Here is a 24951-nt window from a genome sequence, read left to right on the forward strand (position 1 = left end):
GAAGACGGAAGGCTTTTAATCATGCCACAATCGAGATAATATATTGTATAACTTCTCAATATAGTAGTGTGTAACCTCTCAATACAGTAGAATAATATTACGCTGGCATCGTCTCAACGTCGCATGGCATTTAAGCAAATCAACCCAGGTGGTGAGCATACGTTCAACAATGATTACGTAATCATTAGCTCAGTTACGCATACTGCCGTTTCATTTTTCACAAAGTTATGTAGGCCTAATATATTTATATAATGGGCATGGCTTAAGTAATGGCATCATTATATTGTTCAAATTATATTTTATATAGTTCCGTGGTTTTGTACATGTCATAAGCTTTAATTTAATACCAAACATGCCAAAATAATTTGATTTCTTTTTTCCCACGAAGTTATGCAATATAATGGGTGTCGCTTTGATGACGTCATTATATTGTGAAATTATATTTTTTTTGGTAATGGTATTGTACATGTCATAAGCTTTAATTTGATACCAAACTTGACATATGCCGGGGCTGGCCTACAACAAAAATCTGAAATCACAAAACTACCTCTGATTTTAAATACTGCGGCACGTCACTTGCACCAATTTGTCAATGACATTCGCAAAATGAACTTAATTTTAAATTTTATTTTTAGCAAGTGTGCTCTGTTTTCCCGCCACTTTCAAGTTAAGTAAAAATAAAAAAAACAACCTAACCCAACCTAACCCCATAGGACACGATTTAAAAATGTTAACAACATGATCTGGTTATATTATACTAGAAATACTTTTGGGATAAATAAAACACATTAAAAAATATACCTCAGAGGAATGCATGGGAACCCCCATTTCCTCCTCTACTAAAAGGGCTGAATAGGAAAAGAGCCGAAGAAGGCAGTAAGGGCGTTCCATAGGTGTGATGTCTAAATAACTCATCATCAACAAAATAACTTGGATGGACGAAAGGAGTTTAGACAGTTCAATAAAACTGTATAAAAGTCAAGTAAGTAAGGCTAGCCTAGGTAACCTATTTAGGTCGAAAAAATGGCTATTATATAAGCCATGGCATTATATAAGCTAGCCTGGCCCTAGTAGTAGGCCTAGCCTAGTCTAATCGCTTAGTTCGTCCAAGCCTAGCCTAGCCTAGGCTAGGCCTAGACGGTTTACGATGAAATCGCAGCCCTCGAAATTGGGACGAAATGACCTCGGCAAAAAAATGCCGACGTAAACGAAACCCACCTCGGCAACACGTCGGCATTTTTTTTGTTCAGCCCCCAAAGCTATTTTTAGTATTCAATCACACACACATTAACTGTACTGTACCTAAAAATAGCTGTGTTATAATCATGGAGTAAACTCCATGGTTATAATGTACAGCGCATTTGCGGCGCGGCTTAACCACGCAAACAAACCACGTGGTTTTCAATCCCCAATACAAGTTGGACTTTTCCATTCTCTCAGATCAGCCAAGTACCAATAAGTCATGTGATTTGTCATGCCTCACTAAACTCACATCATACGACGATAGAGCTGCTGAGCGTGGTTCGTTGTTGTTGTAAACGCCGGAGCGGTCTAGGCCTAGGCCTAATAATAGCTCCAACGTACAGTACAAATATTTAAAGATATATTTAATTCACTTGTAACGAAGGTAAATTTGAAAAAAACTGTAATACAGTAGGCATAAAACTATCTATTTGCTGTGTATGTGGTAGCCTTGATTTTACTCCAAGGCCTAAATCAATAAAAAGAGCCTCGGCAAATCAATGCCGTGGTAAGCTAGCAGGACCTCGGCATTTACCTCGGCATTGCCGAATGCCGAGGTAAATTTCGCGGGCTGAAATCGGTCGCGTCTAAAATCAATTTCCGGTATTTTGTATGGCGCGCCGCTAGAGCTATACGTTTGATGATATCGGTCGCGTTTGAAATTGGTCGCGCTATTTTGTATGCAGCGAGATTCATGCCAGCGGGATTCATGCCAGCGGGATATACATTTTCTTCGTTTAGGCCTAGGCTATATAGATTTAATTGATATTTTTTAGGAACTAGATTATTTATGTGCATATTTTTTATTTGGTTAATAAATATTTATTATCAATCATTATTTTTTATTTTACAGGTCTCGGAGAGGGACTGTGTCTTTTTAAAATGGCCATTTCTAAACACGTTTAAAATATTATAATTTATATTAGGCATATAATAATTTACCTTTTATTTTATTATGTACTGTACGAATTAATATATTATAAAGAGAATATACGTCTGTGTCTTTTATTATGCAAACAATTACGTAAAAGTGAACAATTTATTTAAAAACAATAATTGTTACAATGTATAGTCCGTAAAAAGCCAGCGTATCTATTTTTATACTTATGCATACTGTGGCAGATAAATCATATCCATGTCGTTAACAACATACTATTCGATCACCTTATTTTTATTTCTATTTTATTTATGTCCGTACGTTATGTAGGATAATGATATTAATGATATATAATGAATTATTGTTGTTGAGGCAAATCACGTGTATATTTTTATTTCTAATGTTTAAAATAATTTCTAGTAAAAATTATTATTATGTGGATTGTTAAAAGGCAAGTTACTGAAATAAACCCCCAAATCAGCCTATGATCGCGCAGCCGTTAAACTATACGTTATTTTGCTGACGAGAATTCCCATTTTTAAAAAAACATGCACTAGTGTGTAAAATAATGGACAAAACACGTACGATTGTTGTCCATGGCCAGGTAAAGATGACGTATAGGCCTATTACTAATAACCATACGTTTGAAACATCTATAGTATAGGCCTCCTGCACATGTTTTTGTGAAACCTAGTTCCATGTGAAACGATGTATATAATTTACGTATATACGTCGGCGATATTATAGTTTTTAATTTGAATATCTTTTATTTCTTCATTTATAATAATCATTTTATGTAAATAATAAACCTACTGTATAGGCTCGGTAGATTGATTTTAACGGCATATAATTATCTATATATTTTATTATTATCCCAAAACCATGCTCACGTCAGAGTGGCGGATATCGAAAGAAAAAATCATCGTCATGCATCGTCTTCCTTTATTGAGCTGGTATCCACTTGCCGGTATAGAACGAGTTTCGTAATTAACTGTGATTAAAAAATACGCAATAGGCGCCTCTACTTGTTTAACTATTAAATTATTTCAACATTTTCAAAACTTTAGTCAGTAGCATGCCAATCTTTTCAAAAACTGAAACAATATTCAATAAAACATTTTTAAAACGATTTTTTCTAAACGAACACATTACAATTATTCATTGACACTCACATTCAAAAAATGAAAACACAAATTATTTATAAATATTGAGATAAATATTTATATTTACTGTACTTAAAAAATAAAGATCAAGGTAAAAAAAATGTCAATAAATTAGTATTAATTATTAGAAATTTCAATATTCAAAATTAACTAAAGCGTTTTCATTAAAAATGTATCTAGTGCGCCCCATACAAATTAGCGCGACCAAAATAAAACACGACCGATATCAAACGTAACTAATGTGATAAAAAGCGTATCTAGCGGCGCTCCATACAAAATACCGGATGTTGATTTTATTGCGACTGATTTCAAGCGCGACCGATTTCATCTGACACCGCCTAAACGAATCGGGGCCAAGGACGGTGATCAGACGATCGGGGCCACGGACGATCGGTGTCATCATAGAGATCGGGCCTATTTTTGTATGTGCCCGATCGTTTTATACGTTTTTGCCCAATCGATCGTCTTAGGCGTTGGGCCAGAAATTCCACAAATTTGGACCCGATAGGATAGTATTAACATTGGGCCCGATAGCCAAGTAGGCTAGCCTTCTCGGCAAAACAAATAAATGAGTATAGAAATGTACATAGTTTATTACATTTGTATCACAAACTCGTGGAAAGAACACCCTTATTTTATGGTGAACAAATATAAATCCATATATTTTTATAATGGGCCGATCGTCTAATTATATTGGCCTCATCGTCTTAGGCATTGAGCCCGAACGTCCGCACGCGTTTGTAAAAAAAGTCCGATCGTCTGGCCCCGATTGTCTGTCAATCCCAAGGACGATCTGGGTCAGACGATCAGGCTTTTTTTAAGACGATCAGGTGTACCAACGCGAGTGGATGTTTGGGCCCAACTTTGTGGACGTTCAGGCTCAACTGTGTGGACTTTCGGGTCAATATAATTAATTAACGGTTGCAGGCCCATTATAAAAATAAAGGAAAGACGATCAGGTCCAAGAAAACGATTTGGATTTCATTGATGTTCACCATAAAATAAATTAAATGTGTTTTTTCCATGAGTTCGTGATCCCATGATACAAAATAATGTAATAAACTATGTACTTGTTTGAGGAAGAGTATCCATGGTGACAGTAGAATCTCTTTGTTGGGACACCTTCTATAATATATTCAGAGGACACTTTCCCACAAAACAAATGGATATTAAGGGGACAGGGACACATGCAATATAATTTACCTACAGTAGGCCTAGCTACAGTATGTCTAGTAATTAGGCGGGTGCTGGTCAACCTGTACCAAAACCATTCCATATCCAGTATTGCTTTCATTTTCATTGAGTTTACAGATATTTCAAAGTGAAGGAATACTTAAATAGTTCCAAATATTTGTTATACAATCTGGTTTTTTTAAAATAATTTGTCAGAGTACTGTTATCAGCGAATTAGTATATAACAACTTATTAATGCAGAAAAACTAGACCACAATTTAATTACAAAAGTAGAAAATAAGATAATAACAAAGCTCCCACAATTGCAAAATATCAAAACCTTTGAAAGAAAGACAAACAAACACAAACAAAATGGATCCAAATGGTTTGATATTTTGTTGAAAATCAAAACAACTTACCGCTTTGTTTGCCAAAATTACGGTAAAGAATTCATTAAACAATAACAATGTGCGACAATATAAGGAATAGTTTGGTATTTAGACTTTTGTGTCCGCACGCATTATATAATTTTGACTACCACCAATATGTGCAATTTATCGTTGATTTTAAGTCTGTAAACAGCTGTAGTTTTATTATTACATCTTAATTCTATCAATTATCAATTCATATTTTATCATTGAAATATTTTAAACTGCCGACTGATTGTGACAGAGTTCAACGTTGTCACTTTCTGATGCACACCCTAGATTAATATTCACACAGCACAATTTTTATAGCGCTTTTAATTTCGTAAAGTCCAATATCCAGTATTGCTTTAATTATATATCTTGGTATTTCAAAGGGCCTGTTTCTGCTGCAACTGCTCAAAATACGGTATAAAGTACGGTATTTTTTATACCATATTTTTTAGTACCCCGTTTCTGCTAACAATACTTCTTGGGTGCTCGTGTTAAATTTCATAATTTTTACCCAAATTGCCATTCATTTATTTGGTCGATAATTAAAAGTCGCAATAAAGGAAGTTTTACGTCTCACTTTCAACAGTCTAGCCCTATAGTGATAAAGATGTTGTGAGAGCCCAGAAAACATCGTAATGGGGACAAGTAATTCGTTCCCTCCCCGAGTTATTGTCTTTTGCATTGTTGTACTGCTTCGCAGGCTCTTCAGCTTTGAATTTACTTGCTTTGGAGACAAGTCTATTCCGTACTCCTGCTGCTTTATTTTTTTAGAAATGTCTTTATAAATGCGGTTGTACCTTTTGTTACCTTTTAGTTGGCCGGACATTTTAGCTTCCCCACCCTCTCCTTCCCCACACAGATGTATATAGTAAATACTGTGACGTCTTCGCTCCACATTTTCGCCGAATATATCTATACATGTGTGTAAAACAGCTGACAGCGACAGAAAATAAAAACACGATGTTGACCTCATGTCACAGGTAAAAAAAAAATTACGGTATTTTTTATTGGCAGCAGAAAAGGGTACAAAAAATACGGTATAAATTTGTAAATACCGTATTTTATCCACAAATTTTGTGGGGAAAATACGGTATACAAAATACGGTATATTTTTTATGAGCGCAGTTTCTGCTGCCAAAAAAATACGGTATATATACGGTATTCAAAAAATACCGTATAAAATACGGTATTTTTTTGGCAGCAGAAACAGGGCCAAAGTGAAGGAACCGGTCGTGAATAACAAAATAAATTGCTGTAGTGTAAATATAAAGAGTCAGAACACTCGTCAAGCAACAATGTTGTTACATAAATTCATTAGCTTTCATAGTAAGTTGAAAAAATGGTGGGTCACCGTTTATCCTGAAGCGCTATAATAGATTTAAAATAGGCATATTTTTTATAAATTTGCATTGAATTAGCAATTTTTAAGGACATGGTTTTTAAAGTTATAAGACTTCATGTGTGTCGTTATTCTGCAATTAAAGTTCATAAATCTATCACAGAAGGTATGAAGAGTATAAAAGCGTACACGCGCAATGTAAAAGAAAATGTAATCAATTCGTGACTATAACTTTAAATTCAAAGGAGCTACAACTGATTGAAATTTACTGTAAAGATAAAATTAAGTGGCCCACGTTATTTTTTTTTTTTTTATTAAAAATGTGTAACTCTAGTCTTATAACAGATAATAATTGATTGAGTAAAAAATATTAAAATCTGAGAAACGGATAAAAGCGAGATACGCTCTATTAAATATAATGAGCTATGACAAATACGCATGAATTCATATCTTCAGTACAACTGATCTGCTTGCATATTAAATTTAAAATTGGGGTCACCATTGATCCTGAGCTATAATTTAATTGATGAAAAATAGGCATGATTTTGACAATATTTTGTACATTTTTTCAACTAAAACGCATGAATAATGTCTAACTCAATGTGTTCCTATGGCGTGATTTAAAATGGAAATGGTCTTAATTTCTCTAAATTACTAGGAAAGAGAAAAAAACATGTTTTTCATACTCTGTGTTTTTCATATTGCACACGTAAATAAGTTTATTCGTGTGGGAATTTTTTACATTTACAGTAATCATGAATGTCAAACTTGCGCAAGTCACATTGTGCAACTCTGAAAAAATTGAAAAAAAAGATGTGCATGTTAATATTGATACTGTATGTTGACAAAGTTACGAAATGTTCTGATTACACGTTTTAGAGATACGCGAGACACAAAAATCCTATAGGGTGGATAACTAAAAAAGGTTATTATTAGCCTATTCTACCTTTGGCGCTTAAACTAACACTGACACAATTATTGTTTGTTAATGTTAATATGCTTTTGTTTGTGTTTTTTTTTTCTAGTTAGAACAAGTTGAGGCTGCTCTAACCAGCGCATCAGATGTGGACAAGAATGACCTTTTACAACTACAAACTGATCTTCGAGACGCCCTTCAGTTAACTGAAGGTATCATTTTCATTTAAAACCACATTCCCTACGTTTTTTTCAATCTGAATTTGATCATTGTTATGCAGTCGTAAAGCCATACCCTGTCCGGTCTTCATCCGGTTAAAAAATCAGAATTCACCACACTACTGTTACATTTTATCGACTAAAATCTATTTAGATGTTTGTAATACATAATAAAGCACTTAGTTTAGAAATACATGCAAGATACCTTCCTATTCCTTCATTGCTTTAATATACTGTATATTATTATACAAATAATGAATGTTTATGAGTGTACAAATAATGGCATGAGGTGAATGTGAATAACAATCAATCCCAGGCCTAGCCAGGCTAAAGCGCCTAGGCCTACTGTAGCCTATTACTAACTTGCCTAGTTAGGCAGAAAGGGTAGAAAGACAGCGATATCATTACGAAATTTGCCAGGCAACTGGAACTTATCTAGGCTAATTCTGTTTTGTTTTCAATGATTCCATGTCTTGTAGAGATGTTCCCATTAATATTTTTCAAATGTGATAAGATTTTTTTTTTACATGAAAAAAGGTGCTATTGAATGACCGTTTTATAGTGCGTACTATTGCACGCCATGTGACCCACAGTCGTCCAACCAAATGACAGGAATTTATTTAGGTGTTATATAAAATACTTTATTGCACAATTGATACTTTCAGAAAGTTTACTGTCACTGAAGAAAAGCAAGTTACTGGACTTTCTGGATGATGTATCTGGAACATCGTCTAGACAACAGTTGGGTAATACAGAAGATGAATTCAACGCTGAACTGGAGGCTTTCAGGGTAACTTATTCCTGTTCATTTCACAATAAATTAATTTTTAATTGCATTTAATATAATAATTTGACAAATATAAAAGAAACAAGATCCAGGAAAACTCATAATTAAAACGTGTGCTCCAAACAATAACTTCCAATTATGTTTGAGATACAGTAGATCAGGCGTGCAGTTGATTGTTGTCTTTAAAAACAATTGAAAATCATATTTCATCATTGGTAATGAAATTGACATAACTAATTTACACTACTGTTATTGAAATCATAACATTTTTATCTAAGCAGTAAATGATTGTGAAAAGAAAGATCTTTATTGACATCGAACATAAATTCTGATGTTAAGTAAATTGTTGTGTTTTTCAATATATTTTACCATGTTCATTTTAACTTTAAGTTTAATTACCTCCGCCAAGGAGGTTATATTTTCACCCATGTTTGTGTATGTGTGTGTGTCTGTGAACAGCCTGGAGCCACAGTTTTTATCCGATTCTCACCAAATTTAGCCACAATGATATATGCTCCAAAAGCTCGGATGAGTTCGAATTTGAAGGGAAAAGGTCATAGGTCAAGGTCACAACTAACAAAAAACTATTTTACTGCCTATAGAGACCACAGTTTTTATCCGATTCTCACCATACTTAGCCACAAAGATCAATGAGTCATCATATAATTGTGGTTAAATTTTGAAGGGTCAGAGTCAAAGATCATGGTAAAAAAAAAATAATAATAAAAAAACTCAGCGGGACTTGAACCAGCGATCTCAACTGTGAGAGGCTGGATACATAACAATTACATCAAACTCTCATCCACAACTTTGTAATGTGCAGTTAGCCTATTGGGTAGTAACAAAGTGCGAGGCACGCGAGGCAGGGAAGGCATGCGAGGCAAGTCAGAAATTTATGCGAGGCATTGTTTTACCATCATCAAAAAATGCGAGGCATCATTTTATCATTTCTCAAAATTGCAAGGCAGGAAATCACCGAAATTGAAGTAGCCTAGGCCCAGGCCCGCTAGGCTAGTTTCCTTTTGCACCTGCCTTGTATTTTAACCAAGGCTTTATCCTGAATACCACAGCTTAGAATTAGTAGGCCTACTTTAATGAAGAAAAATCACATAAAAGTAACAATAAATCCATTAAATTGGTGATTTTACAGACGTTGTTTTTCTCGCATTTCGCACACTCAATGTTCAATATTTTGGTTTCTATGGAACGCCAAAAGAGCAAAATTAATTAGAGGGCTAAAAAAACTGTGGAATCCATTTATATTTAACGCATTATTTGGTGAAAATCAAGTACAATTTCAATAGATTTTGTCACTGTCAGTAAGGAAAAATGTTACTGTTGATAATGTACACGGTTTCGTTAACCTTTTAAAGAATAAAATAGAAAAATTCATCATAATATCCTTAGTAGGATGTCCTAGGTCTAGACTAGGTAGTGATGTTGATTTAGGATCGATTATTATTCTTTGAAAACAGAACAGTATCAGCAGTAACATATTACAACATTTTTATTGACAAATTAACAAATATATTGAAATAAAACGTGTTTTTCACCAATAAATGCATGAGAAATTGACGCATTCCACTGAGTTTTAGTCCTCTATTATCGTTGCTCTTTTGGCGCTCCATAGAAACAAAAATATTGAACATTGAATAAGTGAAATTCGCGAACAGTGTGCGAGAAACACGCCTGTAAAATCATTAATTTAAGGATTTATTTGTTACTTTTTATGTAATTCTTTCATTAGAGTACTCATGAGGTATACTTCTAAGGTGTGGTATTCACACGATAAAGTTAGTTATCAAATTTGGAGTAAAAATACAAGCGAAGGAAACTAGCGCCAGGTTTATTAGTACGTACATGGACAACAATAAATAAAAATCGTTCGTAATATACCTAGCTTACTAAATCAGGAATAGTGTATCATTATTAAATATTACACCAATTATTATTTTATCAAAATTGATTAAATTATTTTCTACATAGGCCTCTTATCTAGGTTAGGGCTAAGCATATTAGCTAAAGTTTAATTTTAGGCCTAGTATTACAATTGTCGGACGTAAGTCTTTTTTCACACGCGCTCCAGAATTCTGTCGCAATTTTTTTCTTTGCGGCATGTTATTGGATCGGCATATCAGTTACCTTTTATTCACCGCCAGTTATTGAACTTGTCCTAGCAATCGCTGTTCACCTTATTTGCGAGAGAGGTACACGTGTTGTTCCTAGAGAATGGAATGTCAAAAATGTCTTTGGCACGCCGCTCAGAGAGAAGTCTGTGCGTTGCTGCATGCTGAAACCACGTGCTATAGGAGGGGAATGCACCACAATCCTCTGAGCTGAGGGCTGAATCATTCCGCTACCTGCTAAATAGTAAAGAGGGATTGTCCATCTCTCGGGTCTACCGGATCTAGGCGCAGGGGTGTGGCAAAATATTATTTTCACTCTGCTATGTTCGAGAGACATGTGAGTGAACACGCTCGAAATGCCAACAAACATTGCAGTCATTTGATGAGTGTGTCGCTATAACATATATTATTGTTTATCGAAAGTTGAAGACTGTCGTTCAGATTTTTGAACCGTAGTTTGGGCACTTTTGTAAAAGTAAAATTTGACACGATATGACTTGAATGAAAAAACAATCGTTACATAAAAATAAACAACATGATGAGTGTATACACGAATCTATTTAGATACGCTTGTACGTATCGATTGATTATTAGGCCTATAATATAGCATAATAGCCCGTTAAGATATGCCTCGCACCTTTTTGAAATTGTAAACTATATGCCTCGCATGCCTCGCACTTTTAGAAATGATAAAATGATGCCTCGCACAAATATTTGGCATGCCTCGCGTGCCTCGCACTTTGTCAACACTCTAGCCTATTTACACTTACTTACAACTAATAAAAAATTTTTTTTTTTAAATATATATTTTCCGGGGACATTTTATGTAAGGAAATTTTACAATAGGCGGAGGTTTGTACTCTCGAAATACCGTCTAGTTTTGTTCATGTTATTGTTTTTTTTTTATTTTGTAACTTTTGTTACCATTATATCGGATAAGCGTATTATAAATACTTTATTTACCTATGACTGTGTTACCTAGTACAGTAACTGTCATAACACAGGTTTGTACTCTCGAAATACCGTCTAGTTTTGTTCATGTTATTGTTTTTTTTTTATTTTGTAACTTTTGTTACCATTATATCGGATAAGCGTATTATAAATACTTTATTTACCTATGACTGTGTTACCTAGTACAGTAACTGTCATATCGCTAAATTCGCGGATGATACTACCATTGTAGGTCTAATCAATGATGACAGTGATGAGTCTAATTATCGCAACCAAGTTAAACGAGTTGTAGACTGGTGTAATGAAAACAATCTGTTCTTGAATGTATCTAAGACTAAAGAAATGGTTGTTGACTTCCGTAAATCACTTAATGTCAAATATCCAATATTTATTAATGGTATATCAGTTGAGTTTGTAGAAGAATTTAAATTCTTGGGTATTTATAATTCAAATGATCTGAAGTGGCATATTAACACACGTAACATTATTAGAAAGGCCCAAAGAAGAATCTACTTCCTACGTAGACTTAAATCGTTTGGTATAAAACTCTGAAATAATGTCGTCCTTCTGTAGGTCAGTTATAGAGAGTGTCATAACGTATTCTTTAACGGTATGGTTCGGTAGCACTACCGAAAATGAAAAGCGTGACCTAAATAGAATAGTAAAGACCGCACCGCATATAATTGGATCTGCACAATTGCCTTTAGAGAACATATTTTCGGATCGTCTTCTGAAAAAGGCAGTGGCTATCAAAGATGATCAATTTCATCCGGCCTCTAGTAGTGTTCCAGTTGATGCGCAGCGGTCGGCGATTTCGTTCTATTAAGGCCAATAAGGCACGATTTACAAATAGTTTCTTTCCAGGAGCTATCAGAGCCTTAAACATAATGTAGACACTTTTTTGTAATGTTTTTGTTTTTGAGTTCGTGTTGTGTCCGTTGGATATTGTGCTCCGCCGACAGAGCAAACAGAATTTCTATGTTTTTTCTTAAAACAAATGATAAATAAAAAAAGTTGACTTGACTTGTTCATTTTTAGCCTGGGTGCAGTACAAATTTTGCGGGAAAAAAGTATAGGAAAATTTTTTTCTTTTTTTTCTGATAGAGTATACAATATAGAATGTCAGAAAAAAAATCCCCATCCCAGGGTCTTGGGGAAAATTTTTTACGGCACTTTTAAATTTTGGCCTATATAACACACACAAATGCCTATATATAGTGGATAGGGAAAACCAATTCACGTTTTTTTTACTTGGAGTTGTGTTATGATGATTAAAATTTGCTGAGGCTTACTTTAATAACTACTTCTCATAGTAGTTGATAAATCGAGTGGATAACAATGACATCATCATGCCAGAATCCAATATGGCGTCCAATTTGGCGGAAAAAACAGGGTATTGCTAAACCCCCGCAAACCCTTGCAAACCTAAAAAAAACCATAGCAAACCCCACCGAACCAACATAAAAGAGATTGAATCATGTAGTGTACAACCCACTGGGTATATCCATGTAAAAAAAAAATTAAATTTCTACTGTTAACTACTTATTTTTGGGGTAAAACATAATTTTTTGGTCAAAAATGATTGCTAAACCCTGCAAACCTCCAAAAAAACATAGCAAACCCCACCGAACCAACATAATAAAAGTGATTGAATCATGTAGTGTACGACCCACTGGGTATATCCATGTTAACAAAAATTGAATTTCTACTGTTAACTACTTATTTTTGGGGTAAAACATCATTTTTTGGTAAAAAATGATAGCTAATTTTTAACCAAAAAATGATGTTTTACCCCAAAAATAAGTAGTTAACAATAGAAATTTAATTTTTTTTTTACATGGACATACCCAGTGGGTCGTACACTCCATGATTCAATCACTTTTATGTTGGTTCGGTGGGGTTTGCTATGTTTTTTTTTAGGTTTGCAGGGGTTTGCGGGGGTTTAGCAATACTCTGTTTTTTCCCGCCAAATTGGACGCTATATTGGATTCTGGCATGATGATGTCATCGTATCGACTTGATTCATCAACTACTATGAGAAGTAGTTATTAAAGTAAGCCTCTACTAATTTTAATCATTAAAACACAACTGCAAGTAACAAACACCGTTAATTGATTTTTCCTATCCCCTATATATAGGTATTTGTGTGTGTTAATAGGAATTTGTGTGTGTTATATAGGCCAAAATTTAAAAGTGCCATAAAAAATTGTCTATACTTTTTTCCCGCAAATGTGTATATTAATTGTTCTGCACCCAGGCTATTTCTAATTAGGTGATCATTTAGAATAAAATGATCACCTATTGTTATTGTATGAAATCTTTATTCTTTCTGTACACTATTTTGTGTAACAATTATCTCAAAAAGTTAAATGTCAATGATTACCAAAATTTCACAATGTCTTTCAAATACTGTAACTTAGTCCTAATAAGCTTTTCAGCGTGATCACTCATCCTTGACGTCATTTATACGCCATTTTGTGAAATCACATTATCAATCATATCTCCATAACTCATTATCACATATTAATAAAATTCACAACACGTAAACTTCAGGTCAAGGGTAAAAATATTAGCAAATAAAAACGCACGCGCACGTAGGGTCATGCGCGTGAAATCACGCGTAAAAAATTTAAAAAGCTCAAAATTATGTTTTGATCAATTTAGAGCATGAATTAGGCCATTTGCGTGTTTTAAAAAATTACTGCGCAAAAACACGTTTTTGCGCGTGCGTACACAGAAAGTTTTAAAAATACAATTTTTTTGTCCAAACTGCATTCTACTCATCTTCCTTGGTACATCCACCAAATTTGAGTCCATTTCGACTTAAAATAGTGCTATACGAGCACGTTAAAAATGACAAAATGCGCACATTAATTGTACAAAAGTGCTAAAAATGGTAAAAAAATAAGGCATTTCTGAAATGAAAATAATTCTTCAGAATGCATGGTGACCCCCAATTTTTTTAACTTATTATGGAAGCCAATGAGTTGTAGATATACATGTATATACACATTATACATACAAAGTGGTATGACGTCATCATTTGGCCCCATGAATCTTTAAAATAGGGGTTTTTCCCCTTTTGTCATAGACCACCATATTCAACAGAGCGCAACTCGCTTATCTGTGATCGATTTTCTTTTAATTTTTAATACATTCTACCTCAACCAATTATGTTACTTATGAGTTGCCAATATTTTCTTTTGGATGACGTCATTACGTCTTAAAATTTAGATAACGGTGGTTACGTAATTTTACCTACAACATATATTTGAATACCTTACAGCTCTTCTGAATTAAAGTTGACCTCAATGTTTATAATTTAGTATGATAGCTGGTGAAATGTAGATATGAATTCATACAAAAATTAAGCCTATCAGATGTTGTGACGTTATCATATGGCCAGTTGAAGTTAAAAAGTAGTTTTTTCACCTCTTTTGTCAAAGTTATACAATTTTTAAAGAGCGTGCACGGCCCTTCTACGTGCCAAATTTTCTTCCAATTGTTATATTTTATTGCTAAATTCATTATCTTTCGATATTGTTATCCACACAAGTTTTTTTTGATAATGTCATCAGTGCCAAAAACTTAGAACATGATGTGTGTCCATAATTTCACCTATGCTACACTGTATATAGATATACACAGTACAGAATATACTGTACATATTGTATTGGCATATAATAGGCACAACTCAGCACAATAAGCGTATAATATTGTAACCGATTGTATGTTAACATACGTGTATGTTTAAAAAATATGAATGTCAATAAAATGATAAAAATGATCACCTATAATTCGTCAAAGTGACGAATTAAATTCTAGTTTGTTATTTGTTCTGTTTGTAAGTTTTTAATGTGTTCATTTTTGTATTTAATTCTTTTTGGATGCCCTGTTTACAAAAAAGTATCGTTTCCAAATAAACATTATTTTAATATAAAATTGTTAGCTTTGTTAAATGTAAACAAGCAAATAGACATTCCCAATATCTGTATCCTCACAATTGCAGTTACCTTCTTAAATATTTGAAAATGTTTAATTCTATGTATGTATTTCTTTGTGGAGGCTATTATTTGTTCTGTCTACATGTTTGTTTTTGTTTTTTATATGGCGAAATAAATTATAAATGACTTATTGTACATTATGCACTTTATATTGAAATGTATATTTTTAGGAATCTTTATCAAAGGATGTAACACATGTGGAAGGTCAACCTAGTGATGTGACAGACACATTGAAGAAAGCTAATCAAGACTTTGATGAAGTGGAAGAAGATGAGTTGTGTGGAACTCAATGTTGTCTGCTTTATTCACAAGAATGGGGAGAATCTCAGTATCACAATGCAATAGTTCTAAATAGTGAAAACACTTGTGGTAAAGAGGAGGTAGATGGTTTTGTTTTTTTTTTTCTAAAGAAAAATTAGGCTGTTTAACAGCATTACCTCCTGATTTGTCTGTAAAGATGTGATGGTTTACTGTGCTTTTATGACAAATAACCATATAAGCTGTTACCTACTTTGTTGTCCAACCAATTTGGACCAATTTTGCAATCTCAATTGTCAAAACTAAACCAAATAAAGCTTGTGGTGTTTTTCCTTGTTTCAGGTTAAAGTGAGAGTGTTATTTTGTAACCCTACTCATGTTTCTATGGTTCCATGTCCGTATTTCCTGGAAGGAAAATGTAAATTTTTGGAAAGTGACTGCAAGTTCTCTCATGGGCATCTAGTAAATGTTGAAGAATTAGAGAATTATAAAGAGCCTGATTTTAGGCAAGTATGATCATTTAATTAAAGATGAATTGTCTCAACCCTAACACTTTCCTCTGAAATGAACAAGGAGAAATATATGTTTTAACACTATAGACACACCACAATTTTGTTGGTACATTATTTAAAACTACTTTTTTCATTTTACAGTAAATTAGAAACTGGTTGCAAATGTTTAGCAAAACATGATATGATATGGCACAAAGCAATAGTTGGCAATATAGACCTTGAAAAGCATCAAATTACAGTACAATATGAAAACTATGATGAATCGGCCACATTAGACCTTGACAGCATTCTTCCTATTGGTACATTCATTTTAATTTTTTATTTATTACATGGATAATAATGTTAAATTAGGATATTAATGCTCGCACTTTTAAATGAACTATTAATATATAATTCTTTATTGACTCTCACTGTACGTTACAGTATTGTCATAGAAAACAAATAGCAAATAACAAATATAATTAATTGCTCTGTAGTTGTGAAAGTCCATACTGTGTGTAAATCTAACCTTACAATATTTCTGTGAAGAAAGAATTGGTGACGTATTTCATACTATGCTTGACAGTGACTTGCTTCTTTTTCTAAAAAAAATATTCTAGAAAATATTGAATACTCCTCATCATCTGAAAGTGAAGAGGAATTTACAGTCTCCCTTGCTGGTCCCTCTACATCTGACATTAACTTACTGTGGAAACCAGAAGGTGGTTGTGCAATTGGTGAATGGGAAAAGTACACTTCAGGAATTGGATCAAAGCTTATGTTGAAAATGGGTTATGAATATGGGTAAGCAGTAACTAAATATAAACTGTTAATGTTATATTTCACTCATTCACTCAAACCCTTGACACTCTCTGAGTCGTTAGGTAGGGGGAGGCCTGAAGAAGCAGTCGTTTGCCTCCATGGTCATATCAGTCTAGTCTTTGATTTTGTCCACCCAGCTCATTCATCCTCTGCCATCCTCTTCTGCATCCTCCTTTAACAGTGCCCTGCAAGATGGTTTTGGACAGGCTGTTGTGCCACGTGGTGTTTGAACCACGCCAGCTTGCGCCGCTTGATGGTGGCGAATAAAGGTTCCTGGGGGCCCAGCAGGTTATTGACAGTGTTCAGAACATATTGGTTGGTTTTATGTTCTCTACATGAAATGCCAAGTAGTCTTCTCGTAAATTTGGTCTCGAAAGCCTGGATTTTTCTTTCTTTGTCTTTTTTTATGGTCCACGTTTCGCATCCATACAGCAGGATTGAAACAACCAGTACCTTGTAGAGTTGAAACTTAGTATGGAAGCGGATGTTGCTCTTCCATACCTTATCCAGTCTTGCCAATTCTGCAGTGATCCGATTGCGGATATCTGCTGTGCAGGTGCCATCCTTGGAGAGGATAGCTTCAAACTATTTGAAGCTGTCAACTTCTTTGAGTGGTTCCTTTTTAGAGTGATGTTTACATTGGTGGTATTTGTGCAGTTTAGCAGTGTCTTCGATTTCTCCGCACTTATCTCCATGCCGTAAGCGCTGACTCTTAAATCCAGACTGCTGGTGAGGTTCGTTGTTACTGCCTCCCAAAAAGTCTATGTCATCTTTCCTAGTGTATTGTTCAGGAGCACCGTGCTGCTGGACATAGAGGGCCTTGACGATTGGGACGATTTCTTCCTCGACACCAAATATTCTAAGGACTTGCCAAAGACCTTCGTGCCACACTCTGTCAAAGGCCTTTTTGAAGTCGATGAAATTGTGGAACAGATCCTTTTAGTGTTGGAGATGTAGGACCTTGCAGTTCCACCGTGCTCGAAAACCTGCCTGCTCTTCTGACAGAATTTCCTCAGCCTTGGATTTAAAGCGGTTAAGGATGACACAGAGCAGCACTTTGCTAGGATGGCTGATCAATGTTATATTTAAATTTATATAAATAATAATAATAATAATCATCATCAAGTGGACGCATTCTGCGATGTAGTTCACAATGCCATGCCATAGTTCTTTGTTCATTTGATTTGGTACAGTACTATAGGTCATCAATGAATAGGTTGGTATCTTTTGCAACACAGTCAACATAATTCATTGATATGATAGCCATAAGATTATGTCGGAGATGATCTGCTCTTTTGTTCGATAGCAGTGACCTGCAATTCAAAATCTACATTGGGAGACTATGGATGGTATTGGAGGGATATTTCAGTCTTTGTTTTATGTTCTCGACATCAAATGTTCTGCATTCTCAGGAGACCAATCCATCTTTGGGAACAAGTATAATATAAATACAGAAACAGATGTTACTGCGCGGTTGGACGTTGACTGGGTTGTGAACAGCTGAATATTTTAGGAAACTTTACTACTGTCATGGAGAAAGACCCAATAAGAATGAATCCTAGTCCCCTCACCTGTAAATGAGTACCTGGTTGTAAAATACTGGGAAGATTCTAACAGCTTATTATATGAATACTATACAGAACTCACTTTCACCTTTACCGTACGTCATTTTACAAAGTTTTTTGCTTATAGGTAACATTGACTATTCACTGTCCATATTTTAACATGTACACATTTTGTAAGATCTTTTTTACCATCAATGAAAGTCAGTTCCAAATAAAAATGTATTACATACATGGGAAAATTGTAATGCACAACTAAAATACAATGCAAGTAAGAGATTTGTAAATAATATGATCATGTCTTTGGTTTTTTTTTTTTTGGTTTTTTTTTCAATATAAAATTTATTGACATCATTTACACAAATTCTACATGTATTTATGAATTGTTAAACACTTATAATGCCAACACAAACATGTACATTACATAAGGTTTGGCATTAAATTAGTCTCTCAACATTTAAAATTCTTTCTCAGAAAGGGTCTTGGTAAAAATGGTGAAGGACGTGTTGAGCCTGTAGAAGCTGTCATTGTTCCGCAAGGTAACTGTTGATTTATACATGTGCTCATTTTATTTTACGGAAATGTTTGCTATTTCATAAAAATAGTTGAGACTGTTCTATACAGTTCATAACGTATCAAACCTTCACTGGTGTCCAGCTTATGGGTGTCTATTTTTACTTAATATACTGTACTGTACTGTGAATTGTTGACTGGTAATGGATATATTCTCTCCACCAAGGTATACAAATGGATATCTGGTAAGGTAAAGGCATAACTTGCGGTGATTACTAGCCACATTATGGGAGTACGTTTCCATGCGTGTTTGATTAAAAAATGAATAGGAATAATATGTACAGCGTTTACAACATTATACGCTTTTTAAATCCAGAATATTATTATTAATCTTAAAAACAAAATTTGTATTCAGTTCATTAAAACGCAAATTACAAAATTACTGTATACTCAAAATAAATGTCACAGTGATATACTGTAATTTGCTTCTAAATCTAAATAAACTACTTTAGTAGTGATTCTAGCATTGATTGCATAGACACATTTTGTATTATCAATTAATAAAATTTAATTAAATTTTCTTCTTTTAAGGAAAATCTCTAGATCATTGTATGGAGTTAAAAGAAAAGAAAAAGCTTAAAATTGTTGGTAAGAAAAGAAACAAAGGACTTAAAAAATCAAGTAATCAAACAAGTAAAAAGAAGGAAAATGTTTTTGAATTTATCAACTCTAGACTTGGCAATCATAAATGTAAGTTGGTTTTGTCTATTTAAAATGTGATTAATTATGAATATAAGTACAAAACAATTCATGTTATTGCAGATCACTTATAGGTTGTTGTACTACTGTATATTGTTTTAAACAAGGGGTAATAACAAATTCCCATGTTTTAAAGCAGTCATCAGACTAAGTCATAATTAATGTTCTTTATTTCTAACCAAACCAACAGTGATGTTATTTACAGTCGATCAGGCCTAGGTTTAATATGGAAAAAATGAATATAAAATAGGCCTAGTTACAATAAACTTCTAATTGTGTATTCTTAAATATTAAAATAAAAATGCTAGGCCCTACTCAGCCTGTGCTGCCCTTGCTCAAAACAATGATGAAATTCCTCCTCACATCAATCGGCAAGCGTGGCGCTGTGGGAGGATTGATCGCTAAAATAATGTTTGAATTGGAATTAAACAGCTTACGACATTTCTTAGGTAAATTTTTATAAAATGTATAGTGTACTTGCTTGACGATCCTTTGTCCATTAAAAATCATATAATAAGGCTTAATGTGGTGTATCAAACGGCAAAAATACCATTGCCATGCTCTCCAGAGATCCGTCCAGCCGGCGTCATGTCCGTCCGTTCGTTGTTGTGTAGAAACAGAGTAGAGTACATTAATTATGGCCTATTAAACATGTGCCTCACCCACTGTGTAGCCAAAACATTTATATATTTACATCCCTAAATTTACAATCTCGTATTCTGTAATTTTACTGCCGCTATTCAATTGTTGATTGATGTCCATCGTGGAGGCGAAATACATTCACCAATTTGGTTCAACAAATTAAACAAGAAAATCAAATCGCGAAAATAAAAGGTCGCAAAATAATTGAAAATGTAAATTTTGGGCCACAAAAATGTTGGGCTTTACAGTATCTTAATCTACAAAATCAAAGCAAAATACAAATCTAAAAAATACAAATACTTTTTTTTTAATTCTACAGCTAAAGCAAATGAAAGATCAAAGACCAAGAAAGATGATGCAAGTAATTCAAGTTCAGCAAGGGGACTAAATATTAAGGTACATATAAATGTATTTATATCAAAGGAATTCATTTGATAAAGTTATTTTTTTCAAAAAAATCCTGTGTCTTAAAAATACTATATACTCCACTAATTATCAGCTTATAGTGTCCAAAATCAATCAAATTCATGTAGATTCTTCACAATACATACATGTCAACATCTGAAATTAAACCAGGAGGTGGTGGTTTTTTCAGAGCCATTCTGTATATTATTTATATACTGTATTGCTCTGGGTCTTTTAGGTCAACAAAGGCCTATTTATTGTCGAGACCAGAGGAGCGGTATGGAGTTTGTTGTGACCATCGTGGTGGCTATTTGGGGGGAGGGGGAGAAAACTCAATATATTATGACTGCAGATAGTCGTACAATGGCTTAGATATTGTAAATTCGACACATACATCAAAATTCAGTTACCTCTGTAATCAGGGAGAAAATGTGGAAAATCGGAGTTTTTCGTGTTAGGCCGAGAGACAAGCCTAAAATATGAGAGTCTCCCGGCCAAAACGAGAATGTTGGCATGTCAGTGCTAAAAGCAGTAATACAGTAGTAGTATTTTATAACGGTATCATTTTTTGTTTAAAATGCCACATAGCTTGTCCAAACACAAGAAGAGATTAAAAAAGTAGAGAAACATCTTGTTCACAAGAAAACTGCACTTCAGCGAAATTCAAGGTAATTTGTTTTCTGTTTGTCTGTGGAAAACGGAGCAAGTAAGATGGTACAAAAACTCTTGAGCTATCTTTAATCTAACAGGAAAGTGACAAAAAGTAACTAAAATTTACCATATAAAGTTCATTTGTATATAACTGCAGGTAATGTAATTTGTATTGTATATATTTGGTAAAAACCTTGGAATGAACTCCTAATTCAAAATACCCTATTATTTATTCTACCAACTTTATGTTTGTTATGGAAATATTGCCTTACTGGTGTTGAAATGTTTCCTCAGTTAAAAATTCAAACAAAAAATTTTAATTTTTCCATATGGTTGTTTGTTCTTCTAGAGACAAAGGCACTGCTGTCCACATGCAAGAACAAATCAATGAAATGGAAGGCTATCTTATTAAACTGAAGTCTTCAGAAAATAACATTATACAAAATCAGAAGTCAAGGAAACAACACAAAAAACTCACTATATTTTAGGGTTAGGGTTTGATATTTTGAAATGTGATTGTATTAGCTCCTCATTTGAAATTTTCTTTTTCATATGTGAGGTTTTTCAACAACATTCTGTCAATCACTATGTAGAAAACACCAGCTGTACAATATTATGTACAATCTACTAGTAATTGAACACACAGGTTGTGGGAGAGCCTAGGAGGAGGAAATTAGAAGTTCGCAGAAATTCCTGGTGAACTATGATCTAGAGAGAAAAATTAAATACAGAATGAATGTAAAATCTCAGAAGCGTCGTAACGGAATTGAATCGATCAATGTTGGACCACTCGGTATCAACTATATTTTTAAACTTTATAAAATATATGAATATGGTTCCAGTTATACTGTATTGCCTTTTAAACTAGATTGTTAATGTAACAATTGATAAGATAAATATTTACAGTACAGAACAGTACAGAAACTGCACATCTATTATCTTTCTGATTTGCTTTGCGAAAAAAACAAAACCAGTTATAGGTAGTACGAGTGATTTGAAAATGCAACTTTTTCGCACATAGGTCTAAAAGCAGGCCTTCGTCGATCAGAAACGGTAAAGGTAAACATTTCGCTGGATGTGTTAGTGTAGCTGGATGCAAGATTTGTTCTAGAGAGTGATTTAGAATTTCCAACTCAGCCCAATCATAGAAGCGGACGAGAGAAACTTTTAATATACGATAGACCTCCGGTGCCCTGTCTCTCACAAGCGAGTTTGGCTGATCTTAGTGACGACTTTCTTAGAATGAGACAGTAATAAATTAATATTTGCTTACAGTAACATTAAAACACTATACAATCAATTGTCTAGTATAAATCGATGCCAATGTTCTTGGGTCCTTAGGTACGGTAAACGGCGCTCCAGCCTTTTAACTGCTCGGCCATTCAAAAATTAGAAGATTTTGTCCAGAATAGCAAAATTGGTATAATTGTGTCCAAAATAGAGAGGCTTTCCAATAGGCCTATATTAAATTCAGATTTGTCCAAAATGTGTAAATAAATAAATAAACTTAAATAGTGACAGTAGTAGGCTTACTATTTTGTGTCCAAAATAGAGAAACTTTCCAATATAAAGAAATTCAGATTTGTCCAAAAGGAAGACATTTTGTCCAGAATACCGACAGGCAAAAATGTATCCTGTCCAAAATATAAAAACTGTCCAATATGGAGAAATCTTGAAGTTGCAGCCTCTTTTTACTAGAGAAATAAACAGGTTTCTCATTGGTGTTATTTGTGGTTGGTTGTGTAATAATTTCATAACCACATGTGAGATCAAACTCAGATCGCTATTGCGTTGAAGTGGAAGATAACATATTCACTCTAAAAAGTATATTATGTTGCCGATCAAATGTAGACAAAACTGCACATCTAGCCTTCCTGGATTTCGTAGCTTTTGATATAGTGTTTGGTGTGATGGTATTTTAACGGCTGGGACGCAGGTGTAAGAGGGAAAATTTGGAGGCTTATTAGCTCTCTCTATGATGATGTTAAAGGTAAAGTTAGAATAGGAGGAAGTATGACATTAAAATTATGAATTTAATACTTATAAAGGTGTAAAGCAAGGGTGTGACTGTGCTCTCACCAATTTTATTCTCAATTGTCATACTTGAATTTGTAATCCTCTTCGTGATAGTAACTTTGGTAGTGTTGATGATGTTTTATTTTATATAGCTAATGATGAAAAGGAAATAACAATAGATTTGCTAACGAATTGAAATTCGGTTTCAATCACGACAAATTCAATGTTATGGTTGTAATAAATATTGGAGGCTTAAGGGAAAGACAAAGAGGTAAATATGATTGAAAATGTTCATCTGGTTTGTAGGTATAAGTATATTGAAAATATTCTTTTTTCCAAACCAATAATTAGTTAGTTTTTACTAATTATTGGTTTGGAAAAAAGAATAGTTTTTACTAATTATTGGTTTGGAAAAAAGAATATTTTCAATATAAAGAGGTAAATAGTTACAAATATATGGGCGTTTATATCAAATTTAAGAGGTCACACACATAACGAACATGTCAAACAGAAAGGGTACCGATTAATAGCTTACATTAAGGTGGCCAAAGATTGTCTTAAATTGTATGATACAAACTGATTGTAGCTTTAATAACTTAAATTAAAAATCTTAGGTGTTGATACACTTGACAAACGTACAAATGATGTGAACTCATAATGATAATGTATTCATCAAAATCATATAGATCAGAGTCAACAATTTACTACAAAAAAACTTAAACGTTTATTCTAAATTAAAACCTGAACCAAAATTAGAAAATATCTTCTTGACAAACCAATTTTTATGGTGCCAGTTTAAATTTTAAGGCAAGATTAAACACTTACTTTGAAGATATTAAACATTTTGTTTTGAACTGTAACTTTTGACAACATTAGAAAAGAAGAATTAAGACACCTAGAAAATGATTTGACCCTCTGTAATGATTACGACATATAGGGCTATTATTTGTAGATGGAAATGATGAAAACAAATTAAGTGTTATCTTAAAAGGAGAGCCCGTCCCTCTTTCTAATAAATCATAGGCCTACAAACTATTTGATAAAAGTTCTGCAGGGGAGAAACGGTCCTCTTTAAAGTACTGTACTCTCAATGATCGATTTATTGTATAGTTGTTTGTAGGCCTAAATTGTTCTGTTATGGTTTGTTTCTTAGACCGCACAATATATTGTGAATGCCACCGATAAAACTGGTGGACGGTCAAGAAATAAATAAATAAATAGACACTTTTTTAAGCGGTCTTGTCGATCGACTGGATCGGAATCAGTATTGAGGTTTTCAAACGGATTTTTTTCAGTAGTGGCATTTCTAATAAATGAGCTTTTTAACCATTTTTCTTGCCCAGAGAAATATGTTTTTATTTTCCATTCTAGAAATAAATATTACATTATGCTTGTCGCCTATCCACTTGGTTAGACAGAAATATCTCATTTTTAAAACATGTAGACATTTTCGATAATTAATCCCACTTCTCTTTCTGTCTCACTCTCTTCCGAATAGGCCTACACTAATAATAATGATTACTTAATCGATTGAAGTTGTTAAACTTTAATACGGCTGTATAATGTTTACAGTTTATATTATTACAACTATTTGGACCAACGGATGGATCGACATAC

The 24951-nt window shown here is 33.7% G+C and overlaps 1 protein-coding gene across 1 annotated transcript; it reads left to right on the plus strand.

Annotated features, from left to right (window-relative positions):
* The first annotated feature begins 899 nt into the window (after nucleotides 1–899).
* On the plus strand, nucleotides 900–24639 carry LOC140046552 (zinc finger CCCH-type with G patch domain-containing protein-like). Its single transcript, XM_072091241.1, has 12 exons — nucleotides 900–982; nucleotides 7239–7341; nucleotides 8013–8137; nucleotides 15386–15595; nucleotides 15816–15979; nucleotides 16127–16284; nucleotides 16585–16768; nucleotides 18823–18887; nucleotides 19453–19611; nucleotides 20582–20658; nucleotides 21256–21335; nucleotides 21668–24639. The coding sequence occupies exons 1-12, from the start codon at nucleotides 935–937 to the stop codon at nucleotides 21804–21806; spliced, it is 1512 nt and encodes a 503-aa protein (XP_071947342.1). The 5' UTR covers nucleotides 900–934; the 3' UTR covers nucleotides 21807–24639.
* Nucleotides 24640–24951: the final 312 nt, after the last annotated feature.

This window comes from Antedon mediterranea, chromosome 4 (assembly GCF_964355755.1).
Source record: "Antedon mediterranea chromosome 4, ecAntMedi1.1, whole genome shotgun sequence".
NCBI lineage: Eukaryota > Metazoa > Echinodermata > Crinoidea > Comatulida > Antedonidae > Antedon > Antedon mediterranea.